The sequence below is a fragment of the Triticum aestivum genome, chromosome 3D (genome assembly GCF_018294505.1).
Source record: "Triticum aestivum cultivar Chinese Spring chromosome 3D, IWGSC CS RefSeq v2.1, whole genome shotgun sequence".
Lineage (NCBI taxonomy): Eukaryota > Viridiplantae > Streptophyta > Magnoliopsida > Poales > Poaceae > Triticum > Triticum aestivum.
Window position 1 is genome coordinate 500,497,990 of NC_057802.1, and position 23,467 is coordinate 500,521,456.

At 47.0% G+C, this 23,467-nt stretch overlaps 2 protein-coding genes across 2 annotated transcripts; one reads left to right on the forward strand and one right to left on the reverse strand.

Annotated features, from left to right (window-relative positions):
• Window positions 1-15,375: 15,375 nt before the first annotated feature.
• Window positions 15,376-17,899, forward strand: LOC123079991 (fructose-bisphosphate aldolase 1, cytoplasmic). Its single transcript, XM_044502845.1, has 2 exons — window positions 15,376-15,619; window positions 16,577-17,899. Exons 1-2 carry the CDS (start codon window positions 15,592-15,594, stop codon window positions 17,623-17,625), a joined length of 1,077 nt encoding a protein of 358 aa, XP_044358780.1. The 5' UTR covers window positions 15,376-15,591; the 3' UTR covers window positions 17,626-17,899.
• A 2,144-nt stretch (window positions 17,900-20,043) lies between these two features.
• LOC123079992 (E3 ubiquitin-protein ligase AIRP2) lies at window positions 20,044-22,945 on the reverse strand. Its single transcript, XM_044502846.1, has 5 exons — window positions 22,620-22,945; window positions 22,229-22,397; window positions 22,053-22,119; window positions 21,721-21,949; window positions 20,044-20,560 (listed from the first exon to the last, which is right to left on the reverse strand). Exons 1-5 carry the CDS (start codon window positions 22,697-22,699, stop codon window positions 20,350-20,352), a joined length of 756 nt encoding a protein of 251 aa, XP_044358781.1. The 5' UTR covers window positions 22,700-22,945; the 3' UTR covers window positions 20,044-20,349.
• Between the last annotated feature and the right edge of the window lie 522 nt (window positions 22,946-23,467).

Sequence of the window (23,467 nt, forward strand, 5' to 3'; positions counted from 1 at the left end):
AAAGTGTGTCCGGCCAATTGGGATCGAGCGTGTTGGGTTATGTGGTGCACCCCTGCAGGGAAGTTTATCTATTCGAATAGCCGTGTCCCTCGGTAAAAGGACGACCCGGAGTTGTACCTTGACCTTATGACAACTAGAACTGGATACTGAATAAAATACACCCTTCCAAGTGCCAGATACATCCCGGTGATCGCTCTCTAACAGGGCGACGAGGAGGGGATTGCCGGGTAGGATTATGCTATGCGATGCTACTTGGAGGACTTCAATCTACTCTCTTCTACATGCTGCAAGATGGAGATGTCCAGAAGCTTAGTCTTCGACAGGACTAGCTATCCCCCTCTTATTCCGGCATTCTGCAGTTCAGTCCACTGATATGCCTCTTTACACATATACCCATGCATATGTAGTGTAGCTCCTTGCTTGCGAGTACTTTGGATGAGTACTCACGGTTGCTTTTCTCCCTCTTTTCCCCTTTCTATACCGGATTGTCGCAATCAGATGTCGGAGTCCAGGAGCCAGACGCCACCGTCGACGACGACTTCCACGACACTGGAGGTGCCTACTACTACGTGCAGGCCGCTGACGACGACCAGGAGTAGTTAGGAGGTCCCAGGCAGGAGGCCTTGCCTTTTCGATCGTTGCTACCTTTGTGCTAGCCTTCTTAAGGCAAACTTGTTTAACTTATGTCTGTACTCAGATATTGTTGCTTCCGCTGACTCGTCTATGATCGAGCACTTGTATTCGAGCCCTCGAGGCCCCTGGCTTGTATTATAATGCTTGTATGACTTATTTATGTTTTAGAGTTGTGTTGTGATATCTTCCCGTGAGTCCCTGATCGTGATCGTACACATTTGCGTGCATGATTAGTGTACGGTCAAATCGGGGGCGTCACACCAAGGTCCTTCATTGAAAAACACTTATTCAAATAGGCCTTTATACTTTCCAAGAATTCTATATCATTTCCCATCAATAGTATGGCATCCACATATAATATGAGAAATGCTACAGAGCTCCCACTCACTTTCTTGTAAACACAGGCTTCTCCATAAGTCTGTGTAAACCCGAACGCTTTGATCATCTCATCAAAGCGAATGTTCCAACTCCGAGATGCTTGCACCAGCCCATAGATTGAGCACTGGAGCTTGCATACTTTGTTAGCATTCTTAGGATCGACAAAACCTTCCAGCTGCATCATATACAACTCCTCCTTAAGGAAGCCGTTAAGGAATGCCGTTTTGACGTCCATCTGCCATATCTCATAATCATAGTATGCGGCAATTGCTAACATGATTCGGACGGACTTCAGCTTCGCTACGGGTGAGAAAGTCTCATCGTAGTCAACCCCTTGAACTTGTCGATAACCCTTAGCGACAAGTCGAGCTTTGTAGATGGTCACATTACCATCTGCGTCCGTCTTCTTCTTAAAGATCCATTTGTTTTCTATGGCTCGCCGCTCATCGGGCAAGTCAGTCAAAGTCCATACTTTGTTTTCATACATGGATTCTATCTCGGATTTCATGGCTTCTAGCCATTTGTCGGAATCCGGGCCCGCCATCGCTTCTTCATAGTTCGAAGGTTCACCGTTGTCTAACAACATGATTTCCAGGACAGGGTTGCCGTACCACTCTGGTGCGGAACGTGTCCTTGTGGACCTACGAAGTTCAGTAACTTGATCCGAAGCTTCATGATCATCATCATTAACTTCCTCCCCAGTCGGTGTAGGCACTGTTGGAAATATGCCCTAGAGGCAATAATAAATGGTTATTATTATATTTCTGTGTTCATGATAATAGTCTTTTATTCATGCTATAATTGTATTGTCCGGAAATCGTAATACATGTGTGAATACATAGACCACAACCTGTCCCTAGTAAGCCTCTAGTTGACTAGCTCGTTGATCAACAGATAGTCATGGTTTCCTGACTATGGACATAGGATGTCATTGATAATGGGATCACATCATTAGGAGAATGATGTGATGGACAAGACCCAACTTAAGCATAGCATAAAAGATCGTGTAGTTTCGTTTGCTAGAGCTTTTCCAATGTCAAGTATCTTTTCCTTAGACCATGAGATCGTGCAACTCCCGGATACCGTAGGAGTGCTTTGGGTGTGCCAAACGTCACAACGTAACTGGGTGACTATAAAGGTGCATTACGGGTATCTCCGAAAGTGTCTGTTGGGTTGGCACGGATCGAGACTGGGATTTGTCACTCCGTGTAAACGGAGAGGTATCTCTGGGCCCACTCGGTAATGCATCATCATAATGAGCTCAATGTGACTAAGGCGTTAGTCACGGGATCATGCATTGCGGTACGAGTAAAGAGACTTGCCGGTAACGAGATTGAACAAGGTATTGGGATACCGACGATCGAATCTCGGGCAAGTAACATACCGTTTGACAAAGGGAATTGCATACGGATTGATTGAATCCTCGACACCGTGGTTCATCTGATGATATCATCGTGGAACATGTGGGAGCCAACATGGGTATCCAGATCCCGCTGTTGGTTATTGACCGGAGAGGCGTCTCGGTCATGTCTGCATGTCTCCCGAACCCGTAGGGTCTACACACTTAAGGTCCGGTGACGCTAGGGTTGTAGAGATATATGTATGCGGAAACCCGAAAGTTGTTCGGAGTCCCGGATGAGATCCCGGACGTCACGAGAGGTTTCGGAATGGTCCGGAGGTAAAGATTTATATATGGGAAGTCTTATTTTGGTCGCCGGAAAAGTTTCGCGCTTTATCGGTATTGTACCGGGAGTGCCGAAAGGGGTCCGGGGGTCCACCAAGGGGGTCCACCAGCCCCGGGGGGCCACATGGGCTGTAAGGGGTGCGCCTTGGCCTATATGGGCCAAGGGCACCAGCCCCAAGAGGCCCATGCGCAAGAGATAAGAAAGAAGGGAGAGTCCTAAAGGGGGAAGGCACCTCCGAGGTGCCTTGGGGGGGAAGGACTCCCCCCCTGGCCGCACCCTTCCTTGAAGGAAGGGGCAAGGCTGCGCCCCCCCCTCTCCCTTGGCCCTATATATAGTGGGGGGGAAGGGAGGGCAGCAACATCTAAGCCTTGGGCGCCTCCCTCCTCCCCTGCAACACCTCTCTCTCTCTCTCGCAGAAGCTCGGCGAAGCCCTGCCGGAGACCCGCTACATCCACCACCACACCGTCGTGCTGTTGGATCTCCATCAACCTCTCCTCCCCCCTTGCTGGATCAAGAAGGAGGAGACGTCGCTGCACCGTACGTGTGTTGAACGCGGAGGTGCCGTACGTTCGGCACTCGGTCATCGGTGATTTGGATCACGGCGAGTACGACTCCGTCATCCACGTTCATTGGAACGCTTCCGCTCGCGATCTACAAGGGTATGTAGATCCACTCCTTTCCCCTCGTTGCTAGTAGACTCCATAGATGCATCTTGGTGAGCGTAGGAAAATTTTAAATTATGCTACGATTCCCAACAGTGGCATCATGAGCCAGGTCTATGCGTAGTTACTATGCACGAGTAGAACACAAAGCAGTTGTGGGCGTTGAGTTTGCCAATTCTTCTTGCCGCTACTAGTCTTTTCTTGTTTCGGCAGCATTGTAGGATGAAGCGGCCCGGACCGACCTTACACGTACTCTTACGTGAGACAGGTTCCACCGACTGACATGCACAAGTTGCATAAGGTGGCTAGCGGGTGTCTGTCTCTCCTACTTTAGTCGGAACGGATTCGATGAAAAGGGTCCTTATGAAGGGTAAATAGAAATTGGCAAATCACGTTGTGGTCATACGTAGGTAAGAAACGTTCTTGCTAGAAACCTACAAACCACGTAAAAACTTGCAACAACAATTAGAGGACGTCTAACTTGTTTTTGCAGCAAGTGCTATGTGATGTGATATGGCCAGAAGATGTGATGAATGATATATGTGATGTATGAGATTGATCATATTCTTGTAATAGGAATCACGACTTGCATGTCGATGAGTATGACAACCGGCAGGAGCCATAGGAGTTGTCTTTATTATTTTGTATGACCTGCGTGTCATTGAATAACGCCATGTAAATTACTTTACTTTGTTGCTAAACGCGTTAGCCATAGAAGTAGAAGTAATCGTTGGCGTGACGACTTCATGAAGACACAATGATGGAGATCATGATGATGGAGATCATGGTGCCATGCCGGTGACGAAGATGATCATGGTGCCCCGAAGATGGAGATCAAAGGAGCATAATGATATTGGCCATATCATGTCACTATTTGATTGCATGTGATGTTTATCATGTTTTTGCATCTTATTTGCTTAGAACGACGGTAGTAAGTAAGATGATCCCTTATAATAATTTCAAGAAAGTGTTCACCCTAACTGTGCACCGTTGCGAAGGTTCGTTGTTTCGAAGCACCACGTGATGATCGGGTGTGATAGATTCTAACGTTCGAATACAACGGGTGTTGACGAGCCTAGCATGTACAGACATGGCCTCGGAACACACGCAATACACTTAGGTTGACTTGACGAGCCTAGCATGTACAGACATGGCCTCGGAACACAGAGGACCGAAAGGTCGAGCATGAGTCGTATAGAAGATACGATCAACATGGAGATGTTCACCGATCTTGACTAGTCCGTCTCACGTGATGATCGGACACGGCCTAGTTAAACTCGGATCATGTTTCACTTAGAGGACGAGAGGGATGTCTATCTGAGTGGGAGTTCATTAAATAATTTGATTAGATGAACTCAATTATCATGAACTTAGTCTAAAATCTTTACACTATGTCTTGTAGATCAAATGGCCAACGTTGTCCTCAATTTCAACGCGTTCCTAGAGAAACCAAGCTGAAAGATGATGGCAGCAACTATACGGACTGGGTCCGGAACCTGAGGATCATCCTCATAGTAGCCAAGAAAGATTATGTCTTAGAAGCACCGCTAGGTGATGCACCAATCCCACAGAACCAAGACGTTATGAACGCTTGGCAGCAGCGTGCTGATGATTACTCCCTCGTTCAGTGCGGCATGCTTTACAGCCTAGAACCGGGTCTCCAAAAGCGTTTTGAGAAACATGGAGCATATGAGATGTTCGAGGAGCTGAAATTGGTTTTCCAAGCTCATGCCCGGGTCGAGAGATATGAAGTCTCCGACAAGTTCTTCAGCTGTAAAATGGAGGAGAATAGTTCTGTTAGTGAGCACATACTCAGAATGTCTGGGTTGCACAACCGCTTGACTCAGCTGGGAGTTAATCTCCCGGATGACGCGGTCATTGACAGAATCCTTCAGTCGCTTCCACCAAGCTTCAAGAGCTTTGTGATGAACTACAATATGCAAGGGATGGAAAAGACCATTCCTGAGGTATATTCAATGCTGAAATCAGCTGAGGTAGAGATCAGAAAAGAACATCAAGTGTTGATGGTGAATAAAACCACTAAGTTCAAGAAGGGCAAGGGTAAGAAGAACTTCAAGAAGGACGGCAAGGGAGTTGCCGCGCCCGGTAAACCAGTTACTGGGAAGAAGTCAAAGAATGGATCCAAGCCCGAGACTGAGTGCTTTTATTGCAAGGGAAGTGGTCACTGGAAGCGGAACTACCCCAAATACTTAGCGGACAAGAAGAAGGCCGGCAACACCAAAGGTATATGTGATATACAAGTTATTGATGTGTACCTTACCAGTACTCGTAGTAGCTCCTGGGTATTTGATACCGGTGCGGTTGCTCATATTTGTAACTCAAAACAGGAACTATGGAATAAACGGAGACTGGCGAAGGACGAGGTGACGATGCGCGTCGGGAATGGTTCCAAGGTCGATGTGATCGCCGTCGGCACGCTACCTCTGCATCTACCCACGGGATTAGTTTTAAACCTCAATAATTGTTATTTAGTGCCAGCTTTGAGCATGAACATTGTATCTGGATCTCGTTTAATTCGAGATGGCTACTCATTTAAATCCGAGAATAATGGTTGTTCTATTTATTTGAGAGATATGTTTTATGGTCATGCCCCGCTGGTCAATGGTTTATTTTTGATGAATCTCGAACGTGATGTTACACATGTTCATAGTGTGAATACCAAAAGATGTAAAGTTGATAACGATAGTCCCACGTACTTGTGGCACTGCCGCCTTGGTCACATTGGTGTCAAGCGCATGAAGAAGCTCCATGCAGATGGACTTTTGGAGTCTCTTGATTACGAATCATTTGACACGTGCGAACCATGCCTCATGGGTAAGATGACCAAGACTCCGTTCTCCGGAACAATGGAGCGAGCAACCAACTTATTGGAAATCATACATACCGATGTGTGCGGTCCAATGAGTGTTGAGGCTCGCGGAGGATATCGTTATGTTCTCACTCTCACTGATGATTTAAGTAGATATGGGTATGTCTAACTAATGAAACACAAGTCTGAAACCTTTGAAAAGTTCAAGGAATTTCAGAGTGAAGTCGAGAATCAACGTGACAGGAAAATAAAATTCTTACGATCAGATCGTGGTGGAGAATATTTAAGTCACGAATTTGGTACACACTTAAGGAAATGTGGAATAGTTTCACAACTCACGCCGCCTGGAACACCTCAGAGAAATGGTGTGTCCGAACGTCGTAATCGCACTCTATTGGATATGGTGCGATCTATGATGTCTCTTACCGATTTACCGCTCTCATTTTGGGGTTATGCTTTAGAGACTGCCGCATTCACTTTAAATAGGGCACCGTCTAAATCCGTTGAGACGACACCGTATGAATTATGGTTTGGGAAGAAACCTAAGCTGTCGTTTCTAAAAGTTTGGGGATGCGATGCTTATGTCAAGAAACTTCAACCTGAAAAGCTCGAACCCAAATCGAAAAAATGCATCTTCATAGGATACCCTAAGGAAACTATTGGGTATACCTTCTACCTCAGATCCGAAGGCAAGATCTTCGTTGCCAAGAACGGGTCCTTTCTAGAGAAGGAGTTTCTCTCGAAAGAATTGAGTGGGAGGAAAGTGGAACTTGATGAGGTGATAGTCACCCCTTCCGAACCGGAAAGTAGCGCAGCGCGGGAAAATGTTCCTGTGGTGCCTACACCGACTGGGGCAGTTCTTCTTGTCCGCTAAGTATTTGGGGCAGTTCCGCTTCCAGTGACCACTTCCCTTGCAATAAAAGCACTCAGTCTCCGGCTTGGGTCCATTCTTTGACTTCTTCCCGGTAACTGGCTTACCGGGCGCGGCAACTCCCTTGCCGTCCTTCTTGAAGTTCTTCTTACCCTTGCCCTTCTTGAACTTAGTGGTTTTATTCACCATCAACATTTGATGTTCTTTTCTGATCTCCCCTTCCGCTGATTTCAGCATTGAATATACCTCGGGAATGGTCTTTTCCATCCCCTGCATATTGTAGTTCATCACGAAGCTCTTGTAGCTTGGTGGAAGCGACTGGAGGATTCTGTCAATGACCGCGTCATCCGGGAGATTAACTCCCAGCTGAGACAAGCGGTTGTGCAACCCAGACATTCTGAGTATGTGCTCACTAACAGAACTGTTCTCCTCCATTTTATAGCTGAAGAACTTGTCGGAGACATCATATCTCTCGACCCGGGCATGAGCTTGAAAAACCAGTTTCAGCTCCTCGAACATCTCATATGCTCCATGTTTCTCAAAACACTTTTGGAGACCCGGTTCTAAGCTGTAAAGCATGCCGCACTGAACGAGGGAGTAATCATCAGCACGCTGCTGCCAAGCGTTCATAACGTCTTGGTTCTCAGGGATTGGTGCTTCACCTAGCGGTGCTTCTAAGACATAATCTTTCTTGGCTGCTATGAGGATGATCCTCAGGTTCCGGACCCAGTCCGTATAGTTGCTGCCATCATCTTTCAGCTTGGTTTTCTCTAGGAACGCGTTGAAATTGAGGACAACGTGGGCCATTTGATCTACAATACATAGTGTAAAGATTTTAGACTAAGTTCATGATAATTAAGTTCATATAATCAAATTATTTAATGAACTCCCACTCAGATAGACATCCCTCTAGTCATCTAAGTGAAACATGATCCGAATTCAACTAGGCCGTGTCCGATCATCACGTGAGATGGACTAGTCAAGATCGGTGAACATCTCCATGTTGATCGTATCTTCTATACGACTCATGCTCGACCTTTCGGTCCTCCGTGTTCCGAGGCCATGTCTGTACATGCTAGGCTCGTCAAGTCAACCTAAGTGTATTGCGTGTGTTCCGAGGCCATGTCTGTACATGCTAGGCTCGTCAACACCCGTTGTATTCGAACGTTAGAATCTATCACACCCAATCATCACGTGGTGCTTCGAAACAACGAACCTTCGCAACGGTGCACAGTTAGGGTGAACACTTTCTTGAAATTATTATAAGGGATCATCTTACTTACTACCGTCGTTCTAAGCAAATAAGATGCAAAAACATGATAAACATCACATGCAATCAAATAGTGACATGATATGGCCAATATCATTATGCTCCTTTGATCTCCATCTTCGGGGCACCATGATCATCTTCGTCACCGGCATGACACCATGATCTCCATCATTGTGTCTTCATGAAGTCGTCACGCCAACGATTACTTCTACTTCTATGGCTAACGCGTTTAGCAACAAAGTAAAGTAAATTACATGGCGTTATTCAATGACACGCAGGTCATACAAAATAATAAAGACAACTCCTATGGCTCCTGCCGGTTGTCATACTCATCGACATGCAAGTCGTGATTCCTATTACAAGAATATGATCAATCTCATACATCACATATATCATTCATCACATCTTCTGGCCATATCACATCACATAGCACTTGCTGCAAAAACGAGTTAGACGTCCTCTAATTGTTGTTGCAAGTTTTTACGTGGTTTGTAGGTTTCTAGCAAGAACGTTTTCTTACCTACAGAAGACCACAACATGATTTGCCAATTTCTATTTACCCTTCATAAGGACCCTTTTCATCGAATCTGTTCCGACTAAAGTAGGAGAGACAGACACCCGCTAGCCACCTTATGCAACTAGTGCATGTCAGTCGGTGGAACCTGTCTCACGTAAGCGTACGTGTAAGGTCGGTCCGGGCCGCTTCATCCTACAATGCCGCCGAAACAAGAAACGACTAGTAGCGGCAAGAAGAATTGGCAACATCAACGCCCACAACTTCTTTGTGTTCTACTCGTGCATAGTAACTACGCATAGGCCTGGCTCATGATGCCACTGTTGGGAATCGTAGCATAATTTTAAAATTTTCCTACGCTGCATCTATGGAGTGTACTAGCAACGAGGGGAAAGGAGTGCATCTACATACCCTTGTAGATCGCGAGCGGAAGCGTTCCAATGAACGTGGATGACGGAGTCGTACTCGCCGTGATCCAAATCACCGATGACCGAGTGCCGAACGGACGGCACCTCCGCGTTCAACACACGTACGGTACAGCGATGTCTCCTCCTTCTTGATCCAGCAAGGGGGAAGGAGAGGTTGATGGAGATCCAACAGCATGACGGCGTGGTGGTGGATGTAGCGGGTCTCCGGCAGGGCTTCGCCGAGCTTCTGCGAGAGAGAGGTGTTGCAAGGGAGGAGGGAGGCGCCCAAGGCTGTAGGTTGCTGCCCTCCCTCCCCCCCCCCTTTTATATAGACCCCCAGGGGGGCGCCGGCCCTAGAGATGGGATCTCATGGGGGGGCGGCCAAAGGGGGGAAGGGGTTGCCTTGCCTTCCAAGGCAAGGGGGAAGCCCCCCACCCTAGGGTTCCCAACCCTAGGCGCATGGGGGGAGGCCCAAGGAGGGCGCCCCAGCCCACTAAGGGCTGGTTCCCTTCCACTTTCAGCCCACGGGGCCCTCCGGGATAGGTGGCCCCACCCGGTGGACCCCCGGGACCCTTCCGGTGGTCCCGGTACAATACCGGTAACCCCCGAAACTTTCCCGGTGGCCGAAACTTGACTTCCTATATATAATTCTTCACCTCCGGACCATTCCGGAACCTCTCGTGACGTCCGGGATCTCATCCGGGACTCCGAACAACTTTCGGGTATCCGCATACACATATCTCTACAACCCTAGCGTCACCGAACCTTAAGTGTGTAGACCCTACGGGTTCGGGAGACATGCAGACATGACCGAGACGCCTCTCCGGTCAATAACCAACAGCGGGTTCTGGATACCCATGTTGGCTCCCACATGTTCCACGATGATCTCATCGGATGAACCATGGTGTCGAGGATTCAATCAATCCCGTATACAATTCCCTTTGTCAATCGGTATGTTACTTGCCCGAGATTCGATCGTCGGTATCCCAATACCTTGTTCAATCTCGTTACCGGCAAGTCTCTTTACTCGTACCGCAATGCATGATCCCGTGACTAACGCCTTAGTCACATAGAGCTCATTACGATGATGCATTACCGAGTGGGCCCAGAGATACCTCTCCGTCACACGGAGTGACAAATCCCAGTCTCGATCCGTGCCAACCCAACAGACACTTTCGGAGATACCCGTAGTGCACCTTTATAGTCACCCAGTTACGTTGTGACGTTTGGCACACCCAAAGCACTCCTACGGTATCCGGGAGTTGCACGATCTCATGGTCTAAGGAAAAGATACTTGACATTGGAAAAGCTCTAGCAAACGAAACTACACGATCTTTTATGCTATGCTTAGGATTGGGTCTTGTCCATCACATCATTCTCCTAATGATGTGATCCCGTTATCAATGACATCCAATGTCCATAGTCAGGAAACCATGACTATCTGTTGATCAACGAGCTAGTCAACTAGAGACTTACTAGGGACACGTTGTGGTCTATGTATTCACACATGTATTACGATTTCCGGGCAATACAATTATAGCATGAACAATAGACAATTACCATGAACAAAGAAATATAATAATAACCATTTATTATTGCCTCTAGGGCATATTTCCAACAATTTTCTCTTCATGATCCACATGCATGCAAAGTTGACACTCTTCCAAAATAGTGGGATTATCATAAAATAAAGTCGTGACCTCTCCAAACCCACTTTTATCAAAAATTTCATAAGATTGAACATGCTCCAAATATGTGGGATCTAAAGTTGACACTCTTCCAAACCCACTTTCAATGTTATTGCAAACACTATTATCAATCTCATATTCATCATGGGGCTTAAATAAATTTTCAAGATCATATGAAGAATCACCCCAATCATGATCATTGCAACAAGTAGTAGACATAGCAAAACTAGCATCCCCAAGCTTAGGGTTTTGCATATTTTTAGCACAATTAACATCAAGAAAATTTATAGTAAAATCATTGCAATCATGCTTTTTATTCAAAGATCTATCGTGAATCGCTTCATAAAGTACTTCATCACAATTTTCAGATTCACGAATTTCAAGCAAAACCTCATAAAGATAATCTAGTGCACTTAACTCACTAGCAATAGATTCATCATAATTGGATCTCTTAAAGAGATTAGCAAGTGGATGGGGATCCATAAACTCTTAGCAAGCAAAGATGCAAGCAAAAAGAAGGCACATGGTAACACAAGATCGAACGGAAGGAGGGAGAATAAAACGTCAAGGGTGAAGTGGGGGAGAGGAAAACGAGAGGCAAATGGCGAATAATGTAATGCGGGAGATAAGGGTTTGTGATGGGTACTTGGTATGTTGACTTTTGCGTAGACCTCTCCGGCAACGGCGCCAGAAATCCTTCTTGCTACCTCTTGAGCATTGCGTTGGTTTTCCCTTGAAGAGAAAAGGGTGATGCAGCAAAGTAGCGTAAGTATTTCCCTCAGTTTTTGAGAACCAAGGTATCAATCCAGTAGGAGGCTACACACGAGTCCCTCACACCTACACAAACAAATAAATCCTCGCAACCAACGCGATAAGGGGTTGTCAATCCCTACACGGTCACTTATGAGAGTGAGATCTGATAGATATGGTAGGATAATATTTTTGGTATTTTTGTGATAAAGATGCAAAGTAAAATAAAAGGCAACGAAAATAACTAAGTGTTGGAAGATTAATATGATGGAAAATAGACCCGGGGGCCATAGGTTTCACTAGTGGCTTCTCTCGAGAGCATAAGTATTTACGGTGGGTGAACAAATTACTGTTGAGCAATTGACAGAATTGAGCATAATTATGAGAATATCTAGGCATGATCATGTATATAGGCATCACGTCCGAAATAAGTAGACCGACTCCTGCCTGCATCTACTACTATTACTCCACACATCGACCGCTATCCAGCATGCATCTAGAGTATTAAGTTCATAGGAACAGAGTAACGCTTTAAGCAAGATGACATGATGTGGAGGGATAAATTCATGCAATATGATATAAACCCCATCTTGTTATCCTCGATGGCAACAATACAATACGTGCCTTGCTGCCCCTACTGTCACTGGGAAAGGACACCGCAAGATTGAACCCAAAGCTAAGCACTTCTCCCATTACAAGAAAGATCAATCTAGTAGGCCAAACCAAACTTATAATTCGAAGAGACTTGCAAAGATAACCAATCATACATAAAAGAATTCAGAAGATTCAAATATTGTTCATAGATAAACTTGATCATAAACCCACAATTCATCGGTCTCAACAAACACACCGCAAAAGAAGACTACATCGAATAGATCTCCACAAGAGAGGGGGAGAACATTGTATTGAGATCCAAAAAGAGAGAGGAAGCCATCTAGCTAATAACTATGGACCCGAAGGTCTGAGGTAAACTACTCACACATCATCGGAGAGGCTATGGTGTTGATATAGAAGCCCTCCGTGATCGATGCCCCCTCCGGCGGAGCTCTGGAACAGGCCCCAAGATGGGATCTCACGGGTACAGAAGGTTGCGGCGCTGGAATTAGGTTTTTGGCTCCGTATCCGGTAGTTTGGGGGTACGTAGGTATATATAGGAGGAAGGAGTACGTCGGTAGAGCAACGTGGGGCCCATGAGGCTGGAGGGCGCGCCCCCTACCTCACGGCTTCCTGGTAGCTTTCTTGACGTAGGGTCCAAGTCCTCTGGATCACGTTCGTTCCGAAAATCACGTTCCCAAAGGTTTCATTCCGTTTGGACTCCGTTTGATATTCTTTTTCTGCGAAACTCTGAAATAGGCAAAAAACAACAATTCTGGGCTGGGCCTCCGGTTAATAGGTTAGTCCCAAAAATAATATAAAAGTGTATAATAAAGCCCAATAATGTCCAAAACAGAAGATAATATAGCATGGAGCAATCAATAATTATAGATACGTTGGAGACGTATCATGCTGCACGTAGTTAGACTAGAAAAATACTGGTAAGTACAGTAACATAATAATGGTAAGTGCTTGCACATCATCATTGGGGGATATCCAAAAAAAGAAGCACAAAGCATAAAAATCATGAGGCTGCAGTCCAAAAAACACAACCTAATGTGGATGTAGCTGTTTGAAGAACAGTTGGTAATCAGAGCGCGATTGCACCGCTCAAAATTACCGACAACAGGAAATTTAGGCACATAAACAACACCAGTCATAAAAAAGCAGTGTTTCAGCATCTGGTAATTTCAGTGCCATGTCATTGGTATGTGTAATACCATCATCATGATAATTTAATCATAACAAACAACACCGGTAATAGCAGTGCTTCAGCATCTGGTAATTTGAGTGCAATGTCATTGGCAAGTTCAATACCAACATCATGATAATTAAACAGAACAGACAACACCGGTAATTCATGCATTGTAAACATGGTAATTAGAGCACCACAAGCCTAATCGATAGACAGAAAGCGTCAAACAAATCCAACATAACAACATTTTGGGAATGAACTTAGGGTTACTGTTCAAATCCACAGCCACTAATGCACATCCTAAAATCCATAAACACCAAACACTATTGCATGTCCTAAAACTCCACATCCACGACACTAACAGGAGAACAAAAAAAGTGTGGGAAAATCCGTAGTAGAACCGACCATGCTTATCCACCACGAAAACCTATCCACACCCACCAGCCAACCAATTTCGCACAAATTGAACCAAATTTCCGAGCCATCATCAACTGGAACTAGAAGGCGACCTAATCTAACCTAATGGGAACAACAACCGGCCGGATTCGGAGGGTCCGAGCACCAAAAATCAACGGCGGAACATGTCGGCGGAGCAACAGGAAGACAGAGGGGGGGATGCACTCCTCGCCGCCGATTCAGAAACTAGAAGCCGACCTAAACTAACCTAATGGGAACAACAACCGACCGGATTCGGAGGCTCCGAGCACCAAAAATCAACGGCGGAAACATACCGGCGGAGCAAAATAGGAAGACAAAGGGGTGGGGAATGCCTCACCGCAGACCCAGACGCCGTCCGCCGTGAACCGAACCGCGCCACCACCAGCAACCGTCGCGGACGAGGAAGAGGGGAGCGAGAGGAGATTCGAATGCACACCGCAGCGCGAGAGGGGGGAGAAGTAATGCGGGCGAAGGGGAGAGGGGGAGTGGGGATCGTGGGTATTGGGCGAGAGGGGCGGTTTCGGCGGGGCCCACTTGTCATCAAGAGCAAAACGCTGTAACGGCTATCGCCACGCACGCTGCGCGCAGAACGGACGAGCGCGACGTTGGATTCGAATCGGACGGCAGCGCGATCGTGCGGATCCGTTGCAAACCACCAGCCGGCAGGATTTTAGCTTTGTCGTAAGAAAAACCAATGAAAACCAACACAGAAATACACATAGGAAAATAAAAGGAGAAAAATGCACGAAAGCTTGTAAAACTAGTCCAAACCGGTCATTAAAGTTCAAGGGGAGTGTATCCCTGAATGATAATTTGTTTGTGATCCTCGGATCTTTAATATTGCACTCTTTTCTTTTATAAGTTTTTTTCTAAATGGTTTCTTATGGAAGGTTTTTCAATGAGGCAATAGTAATACAAGCATTGTGATATGTCTGTTTCTCCTTATTTTTCCACTGAGTTTTTGGAAGGAATTTTTAATGGCATACTGTAATATTTCCTTATATTTTTTCTATAAGGTTTTTGGAGAAGACTAATCGTGACGAAGATGTTTACAGGAAAAATTGAAGCAGAGATAAGGAGGAGGGTTAGGATGAATTAATTAGTTTAGTTAATTAGAATCTCTGCTTGTGGAACCGACAGCCGGTTTCTCTCCCAAACGATTGCATCCTAATGTAACAGACGCGTCGTTCAGATCATGCCTCCCGTGAACGTTGCGCTTGTGCGACGCGTCCCTTCCAGGGATATAAACCTGTACATCATCGACATCAATCGTTAGTGAATCGTTACTGTTCATTCACATAGTTTCTTCACAATTTTCTCACGTTGCAACATATGGATATTTTTTTTAAACTATTGCGACCCACAGACTTTTTTTGCTAGCAAAGGATAGAGAGGATTCGCGAAGAAAACCAAGGACGAGAGGCTTCGACGAGTCCGTGGGCCCGTGTGAATACGACGTGCGCGGGGGGCAGAGCGGTGGGTCCGGCCAAAAACTTAGCCGGTCGAATTGCCCCTTTCTTTCCCGTCCTTCTTTCCCCTCGTCCAAGCCTCGGCCTCTTTATAACCCCCGCCACCTAATCCTGCCCATCCACCAAAGCAGCCAGCCTCCGTCCCCTGCCTGCCAACCCCAAATCTCCCCTCCCTCTGCCGCTCTCGAAATTCCCCGAGCATCGACCATGTCGGCCTACTGCGGAAAGTACAAGGGTACGCGATCCATCCCCCTCCTTCTTCCGCCTCTCCTCCCTCGCTCGTCGTTCTCTCAATATCTTGGCGATTTGATCTGTCTCGCGTGTAGATCCGTTGCCTGTTCGCCGTTCGCCATGCTTAGATCTACCTTTGCTCGCGAATCCGATGTAGTGTATGCCGTCCGTACTCGCCGTGCTTTGATCTGCTTGGTTCTAGCGGATACGCTGTTTTCGAGCGGATTTAGGCGCTGCCTGTTAGATCGAGTTCTTTGGATTACCCAGTCGCGTCAGGGTGATGGGCTGCATGCTGATGATTACTGCTAGGTCCATGCTAGTGATTATTTTGTATGGATGATGATACTAGCGTTCTTTCTTATTTTGCGAGTACTTTTTCGGGTAAGTTGATGGACTCCGTTGCTCCATCTGTACATAATTCTGCTTGTGTTCGTTGTAGTGGTAATTATGGCTTTAATTACTGAAGATTGCACCTGTAAATCTAGATCTATGTTGATCTTGGTGGCTTCTTTTGCTAAGCAATATCCTGTGCTTATATAGTTGCAAGCTGTATTGGTTTGCTCTGCTGCCTTGTTAATTCTTTGTTGCCCCTTTGTGTTAACCACCTTGTGCTGTTGTACAGAAACTTTATTGAGAAATTGTCAGAATTTCATAATCACTTGTCCGAATTATGGTAGTTAGTTTGTTAAGCAATATCATGTGCTTATATAGTCAAGCTGTATGAGTTTGATCTGTTGCCATGTTAATTCTTTGTTGCCCCTGCCCGTGTTAGCCACCCTGTGCTGTTGCGCAGATACATCTTTGACAAATTGTCAAAATTTCATAATCAGTTGTCAGAATCATGGTAGTCAGTTTGTTGTGCATGTGTTGTTAGTTACACTCAACTTCTGCAGTTTTGTAGATTTTAGCACAATCTGAAATAGTTATGGCAATTGATCTTAAATACTGATTTATCCTGCAGATGAGCTCATCAAGAACGCTGCCTACATTGGCACCCCTGGCAAGGGTATCCTTGCTGCCGACGAGTCCACCGGCACCATTGGTAAGCGCTTTGCCAGCATCAATGTTGAGAATGTTGAGGACAACCGTCGCGCCCTCCGTGAGCTCCTCTTCTGCACCCCTGGAGCCCTCCAGTACCTCAGCGGTGTGATCCTCTTCGAGGAGACCTTGTACCAGAGCACCAAGGGTGGCAAGCCCTTCGTCGACATCCTCAAGGAGGGCAACGTCCTCCCTGGCATCAAGGTGGACAAGGGTACCGTCGAGCTCGCTGGAACCAACGGTGAGACCACCACCCAGGGCTTTGATGACCTTGGCAAGCGCTGCGCCAAGTACTATGAGGCTGGTGCCCGCTTTGCCAAGTGGCGTGCCGTCCTGAAGATTGGCCCTACCGAGCCATCACAGCTTTCCATCAACCAGAATGCTCAGGGTCTGGCTCGTTATGCCATCATCTGCCAGGAGAATGGTCTGGTGCCCATTGTAGAGCCTGAGATCCTTGTTGATGGACCTCATGACATTGACCGCTGTGCTTATGTGACCGAGATGGTCCTTGCTGCCTGCTACAAGGCTCTCAACGACCAGCATGTCCTCCTTGAGGGTACCCTCCTGAAGCCCAACATGGTTACCCCTGGTTCCGATGCCAAGAAGGTAGCCCCTGAGGTCATTGCTGAGTACACCGTCCGCACCCTCCAGAGGACCGTCCCTGCTGCTGTCCCTGCCATTGTCTTCCTCTCCGGTGGACAGAGCGAGGAGGAGGCGACCCTGAACCTGAACGCCATGAACAAGCTCCAGACCAAGAAGCCCTGGAACCTGTCCTTCTCCTTCGGGCGTGCCCTCCAGCAGAGCACCCTCAAGGCCTGGGCTGGTAAGGCGGAGAACGAGGAGAAGGCCAGGAAGGCGTTCCTGGTGAGGTGCAAGGCCAACTCTGAGGCCACCCTCGGCACCTACAAGGGCGATGCCACCCTCGGCGAGGGGGCCTCTGAGAGCCTCCACGTCAAGGACTACAAGTACTGATCTGCCTTCGGTGTGGTGGCCCGTTTGGGTGTCCTGCTTACCAGTATTATTGTTTGGTTTTCAGAGTCTTGATATATCCTTCGGATATCGAACCTAGTATGGAACTTGTGCTCTCAAAATAGCGTAGGTAGTTTCGTTTTTAGAGTCGAATACCCTGTTACTCGGGTGCTGCGTATCGTAAATTGGAGGGGTGGCTTTTGTTCTATGGTCGTGTAATTTTGCTGCTTACAATGGTAAAACCTGTTATATGCTGAGTACATGTCTATTTTGATTGTGTTGCATCGCTTAATTTTTCTTTTGTTGCTTCACTTGACTGACGCAACATTGCTTGATTTTTCTTTCATTGCTTCACTTGGCTGAAGCAACATCTCAGTTTCCTCTTGTGCACTTTTGTGCATGCTCATGAAACTGAGATTTCTTAGTTTTCTTTCATTTGTGAAGCAACATCGCTTAATTTTTCTTTAGTTGCTTCACTTGGCTGAAGCAACCTCTCAGTTTTCTCTTGTGCACTTTCGTGCATGCTCATGAAATTGAGATTGCTTAGTTTTCTTTCATTTTATGTGAGCACTCTTAAAGTTTTCTCTTGTGCACTTTCGTGTTTCTTTCATTTTTTGTTACACGAGGCTGGAGCACTTTTTCAGTTTTCTCTTAAGCAGAAATCAGAACTTCAAGTTTCGTGTATGCTTATGAAATCAAGGTTTTTATATCAGGTTTTTGTTCTATGCTCCTGTAACCATGTGTTCAGCAGCACTTTTTTGACGCACGATTGAATAATGCAATACTAGTTTATCTCGTCAACAGCGCAGTTAGTTTCTGATTTCATATCCAAGTTTGCAGCTTCAATGGCAGCAACTGACACCTGACGCTGCTATGTCAAACTTAAACTTCTGGGGTGAAATTTCGTGTACGCTCATGAAAGCGAGCCCTAAGATTGCAAGGTTTCCTGTGTGCATCTTCTGCACGGGCGATAGTTGACTAAACTAGGCAGCAGGTATTTGATGCTTAGGATGGCAGTGTACACGTGTTCAGTCAGCTCTTTTTTGTTTGCAGCACTTTATTTATTTTTACTTCCGCTTGGACGATTGAATAAAACTCCCTTTCGTCTCAAATTATTTCTAGATTTGTCTAGATACGTATCTGAGACAACCAATTCTGGATGGAGGTAATACAAACTAGTTGAGTCAACAGAACAGTTTGTTCTGATTGAACGATTGACTAGTGCAGCAGTTTTTTACTTAGCAGACTTGACTGCCTTCTGATTGAAGAGATCATCCAACCTAGAGCGAGAGCAGTGCTGAAGTTGAAACCAAGGTTCGTTGGGTCATCATCAGCGCTTACGTGTACATTCACAACAATCTGCACTTAGTTTCAATTTCAATGGCCGTAAAAAGGTCTGGAACTGATGGGGCGTACTTCACAATTTGCAAGTCCACGGACATAAGTTTAAGTTTGACAGGGTGCTCACTGAAGCAGTGCTTCTCTGACCATTTCGAAATCATTCGTTTGCTTTCTTCGGGTTTCTGGGGCACTTCATGACCCAAACTTGAATCCATAACAAGTGCCGTGGTTTTTTCTTTTTAGAAAAGGAGGATGCATCCCCGGCCTCTGCATCTGGACAATGCATACGGCCACTTTATTTATTAAGCACAAAAACCTTACAAAGTAGTATATCAGTAAGCTTGAAGCCACCATCTAGACAACATCTGTCGCTACTCCTACCCCTTAATGCAGTGGAGCCTAATACCAAACAGATATCGCATCAAATCCTAATATCTAATGCCGGATGCCCCATCCTAGCCACATACCGGGACTGGGTCACACGCCAGTCCGGCCCACTCACTGAGGCTGCCGCCGCCTTCTTTCATCGATCCATCTCCAGAGCAGGTACTGACGCACAGACCTTGCCAGGCCTGCCGTCGACGTCACCATGGCGCCAGACAGCTCGACCACCCTGCGCTCGTCCATCCAGCCGTATCCGTCGTCGATATGCAGCTGCACCATGCCGCCACCACTCGTCATCAATGACGCGGTAGATACAACGGCGCACCACCTGGCAACCTCCACACCATCGCCACTGCTGGAGCTACTCGGAGCCCACCATCCACAACGTCTCTCCCCCGAACAGCAGTTCCTCCCAAGACGGCGCCTCCATGGAGGATATGACGCGCAGGACGCCGCCGCCGCCCAATCCAGACTTTAGTTTGAACCAAAACCATGACACTTATTATTGTGGATCGCAGGGAGTACCTATTATGAACATGTGATGTGGTGCATAAATTTTGAAACCACACAAATTTTGAACTGGTACCAGAAAAACTGTGCTGCACAACATAACCGCGCCACAAAGGGAAGAAGCAGTAGCAGAATCATGAAGAGCTTTTTTTCTACCAACGGTGGCGACACACACAGATTGACTCATTACCCAGCAACTGTTCTTCTTTAATTATAGCTTGGCAATTTGCCAGAGCATCGATACCAAACAAGTAAAAACCTTCATCAGGATCCATCAAGCACTTCATTTTTCTGTACACTTATTACCACACCAATGCGATTGCGCAAAGCCAGAGCAACAAATAATGGCGCTTGGCAAACGGACTGACTGACGGCTTCGGCTTTCGCTTGCCAGACTCGATCTGCGGAGGATGGTCGGCTGCCGGAGAACCCTTGCACTGTAGTACATCATCGCTATCTCCACGCCCAGCCGGAGCTGGAGCCGGAGCGTCGCTAGACTAGGTAGTCATAGTAGACAAGCAGGAGGTTGTCCGGGACGATGAGGGGCAGGCTGTCGATGAAGCTGTGGAAGTGCCTCACATTCTCCTTCTCCAGGGTCACCGGGTCGATCACATCTTCGTCGCCGGTGAGCACCCACAGGTCCCTGGACTGGACTCGCTTCAGGCTTCCGCGGCAGAATGGGCACGACTGAGATCTTGTGTACCTGTAACCATGATGCACATTAGAGGTGTGGCTTCATGGCACTTGCAGCAGCAAATAGAAAGCTCAAGCTGCTGTCTAGTCTGAAGTAATGCTGTTGGAGAAGCCATTGACGGCCCCCAACACTGTAATGAAGCGGCCAGTTCATTATCATTATAACAACAACTTGCCATGTGCAAAACCTATGACACACACGACGCCTTGCAGATAACACTTGCCTTGGTACACAAGTATGATCTGCCAGCTAAGGAAACATAATTAGTGTTATTAGAATGTCACATTTAAATATCCTCCACGCCCCCTTGCGCTTATCCCTTCAAGTTTGTGTTGTGCCATTGACAATTGCCACTAGTAATGCAGTCCTGCTATCGGTTTTTATTTATGGACGCAGCTTCCAGGTTGTCTCATTTCCATACCACTGATAAAATAGTCCATTGTATTTAGTGTGGCAAACAGCAGGGCTTTAAGAATGGTATGAAGTACCACAACTGCCCATTAAACTCAAAACAAGAACAGCACTCAATTAAAAGGGATCACCGAATGTGTCTCTTTAGTGTCGCATAAAGTTGGAATGGTTGGATTATATGTAATCTCTCCTAGTAGAAGGCCAATAAGAAACACTGTAACTTCTAGCTTCCAGCCAACTAATCAAGTGTTCAGTGCAAGCAAAGCAAAACAAGAACAGGTTGCAGTGTTGCAAACAACAGTGAATCAGCGATAACATTTTTTTTGTGAATTTTGAATATTTTGGAGAGAATGTAGCTTAAGTAGGGCTAAATGGAGTTGGAGAGCAATAAAATGCAGAATTGTGTGCGTCAAATACTACTACTGCTGGGTTGTTGAACCACTCTCTCCCTACCCCTACCAACACTGAATTGAGTAGGAGCAGCTCACAAACAGCGCCAAGGTTGAAAAAAGAGCCGAACCAATAACTTCTTCGCACAATACAAATGCATTGTTAGAACCCGTGATTCCAAAGCTGTCGCTGCTCACGCGATTCCTCGCATATTTATCTCTTAAATTGACCTTATCTCGAGGCTCTTTCAACCACTGGCAATTTTTAACATTAGCGTGTGACGTGGGGACTACAAATGATAAACAACATATATGGTGCTAATTAAGTATGCCTCAAACGGATAAGCAAGGGGAAGCAGGGGCAATTACCAGTCTCGGTAACAGTTGATGCACATGGCATGGTTGCAGTTGGGAAGGACCATCTTGGTGCAGGTCTCCAAGCAAATGCCGCACTCATCTTCCCTCTCGGCGTCCTTATCATCGGCGTAAAGCTTCCGGCGGCCGCCGCTGTCGCCGTGCCCCTTGCACCACCCCTTCTCCTTGCAGTCTCTCGCCATGACGTTCTCCTCAATTTGTTGCAAGTAGGGGTATATTATGGCTGCATTCCACGGCACGTCAGAAAGAAGCACATGGTGTCAGTGCACGAAAAAGGCCTGAAACTGAAGAAATTCCCCAACTATGTGCTTGCTGGCTATGCATACCGTAGAATTCTTTGAGGCTCGCTCGCCTTTCGATGGTGGATATGGATGCATCCCCATCAACATAAACCTGCAGTGAGACCAAAGCATCTAAAAACGTCATTATCATGGAGCAAAAAGATAAATAATCTGGAAATGAAATTCAGCTCATGAATTTCAGGGTCTGAATGCAACAATACCTTGTAGACAAGAACCTCGAGAAGGCCCAGGTAGCTGGGGAGGGTGTAGGAGAGGGAGCAGCTGCAGTCCATCCACTGGATAAGGTTGAGGATGATTGGAGCCATGGAGCTGTAGGACAGCCTCATCTGCACGCAGGTGCCCCCGTAGGCCCTGTGGATAGCATGCGCCCTGAAAAAAGAAGCACCGATTCATCACGACATGCCTGCAGACATGGATTTAACACCCCCACAAATTGCATCAAACATGTCAAAATAGGGACCAAAAACAGCCAGGAACCAAAAGGGGAACCTTTCCCTTTCTACTCCTTTTTTCCAGAAAAAATCAAGTACAGAAGGAGAACAACACCCAGAATCAAGAAAAGCATGGAGGGGAAGGAGAGGATTTGCTTACAGGGTGTTGGCGTGGTGGATATCGGCTTCGAGGGCCTTGAGGGAGCCCCTGAGGGACAGCGGCCTGCCACCGTGAAGCATGGCTCTTCTCCGGCAACCCAAGAATCCCCTGTGGCTGTGGCTGGGGACTGGTATGGTTCAGAGAGAGAGAGAGAGAGAGGCTTGGGCGAGGAGGAGAGGGGCTCGAGGAAGCAAGAGGCGACCGGGCTCCCAAGCAAGAAGAAGACCACGGAGCAAGCTGTTGAGGTCTGGGTGTGGGGAAAGGTAAGCTTTGGGGAAGCTGTGAGGGGGAGAGGGAGAGGGGTGAGGAGCTTTTGTCCTGCGGCCTCGGCCCCCTCGGTTTTATAACGGGACGGGAGGGCAGGCTACGGCCGTGCAATCTGTGGCTGCTTTGCTTTTGCTTTGTTTTTGCTTCCATGGTTGCTTCAGGGCTTGAGGGGAGGATAGATAGAAAGGAAATGCTTGGGAATAAAGAAAGTGGAGGAGACAAAGGGAGAGGGAAAGGCTACACAAATAAGGCATGGAGGCATTGAGGAGCAGTTATGAGCTTATAATCTACATATTTCCGGTATTGTAGTACAATTGTCTATTGATTCGATACGGATACCCAACTCCGCAGACCTGACCAGGGCGACTCGGGCGGCGACCGAAAAACCTAGCCGCCGTCACCCCGTCTCCCACCTCTCTCCCCCTCGCCGCCGCCGAAGGACGCCGCCGGGAGAATCCCGCGCGGCCGACGGCGGCGGCGGGGCACTGCTCTCTCCGATGGGCGCTAGGTGGGCGGGCGGCCTGGCCTCTGGCGCCGGCAGCGCCCGCGGCTGCGTTTCGGCCTCCTGGCCGTCCGTTTCG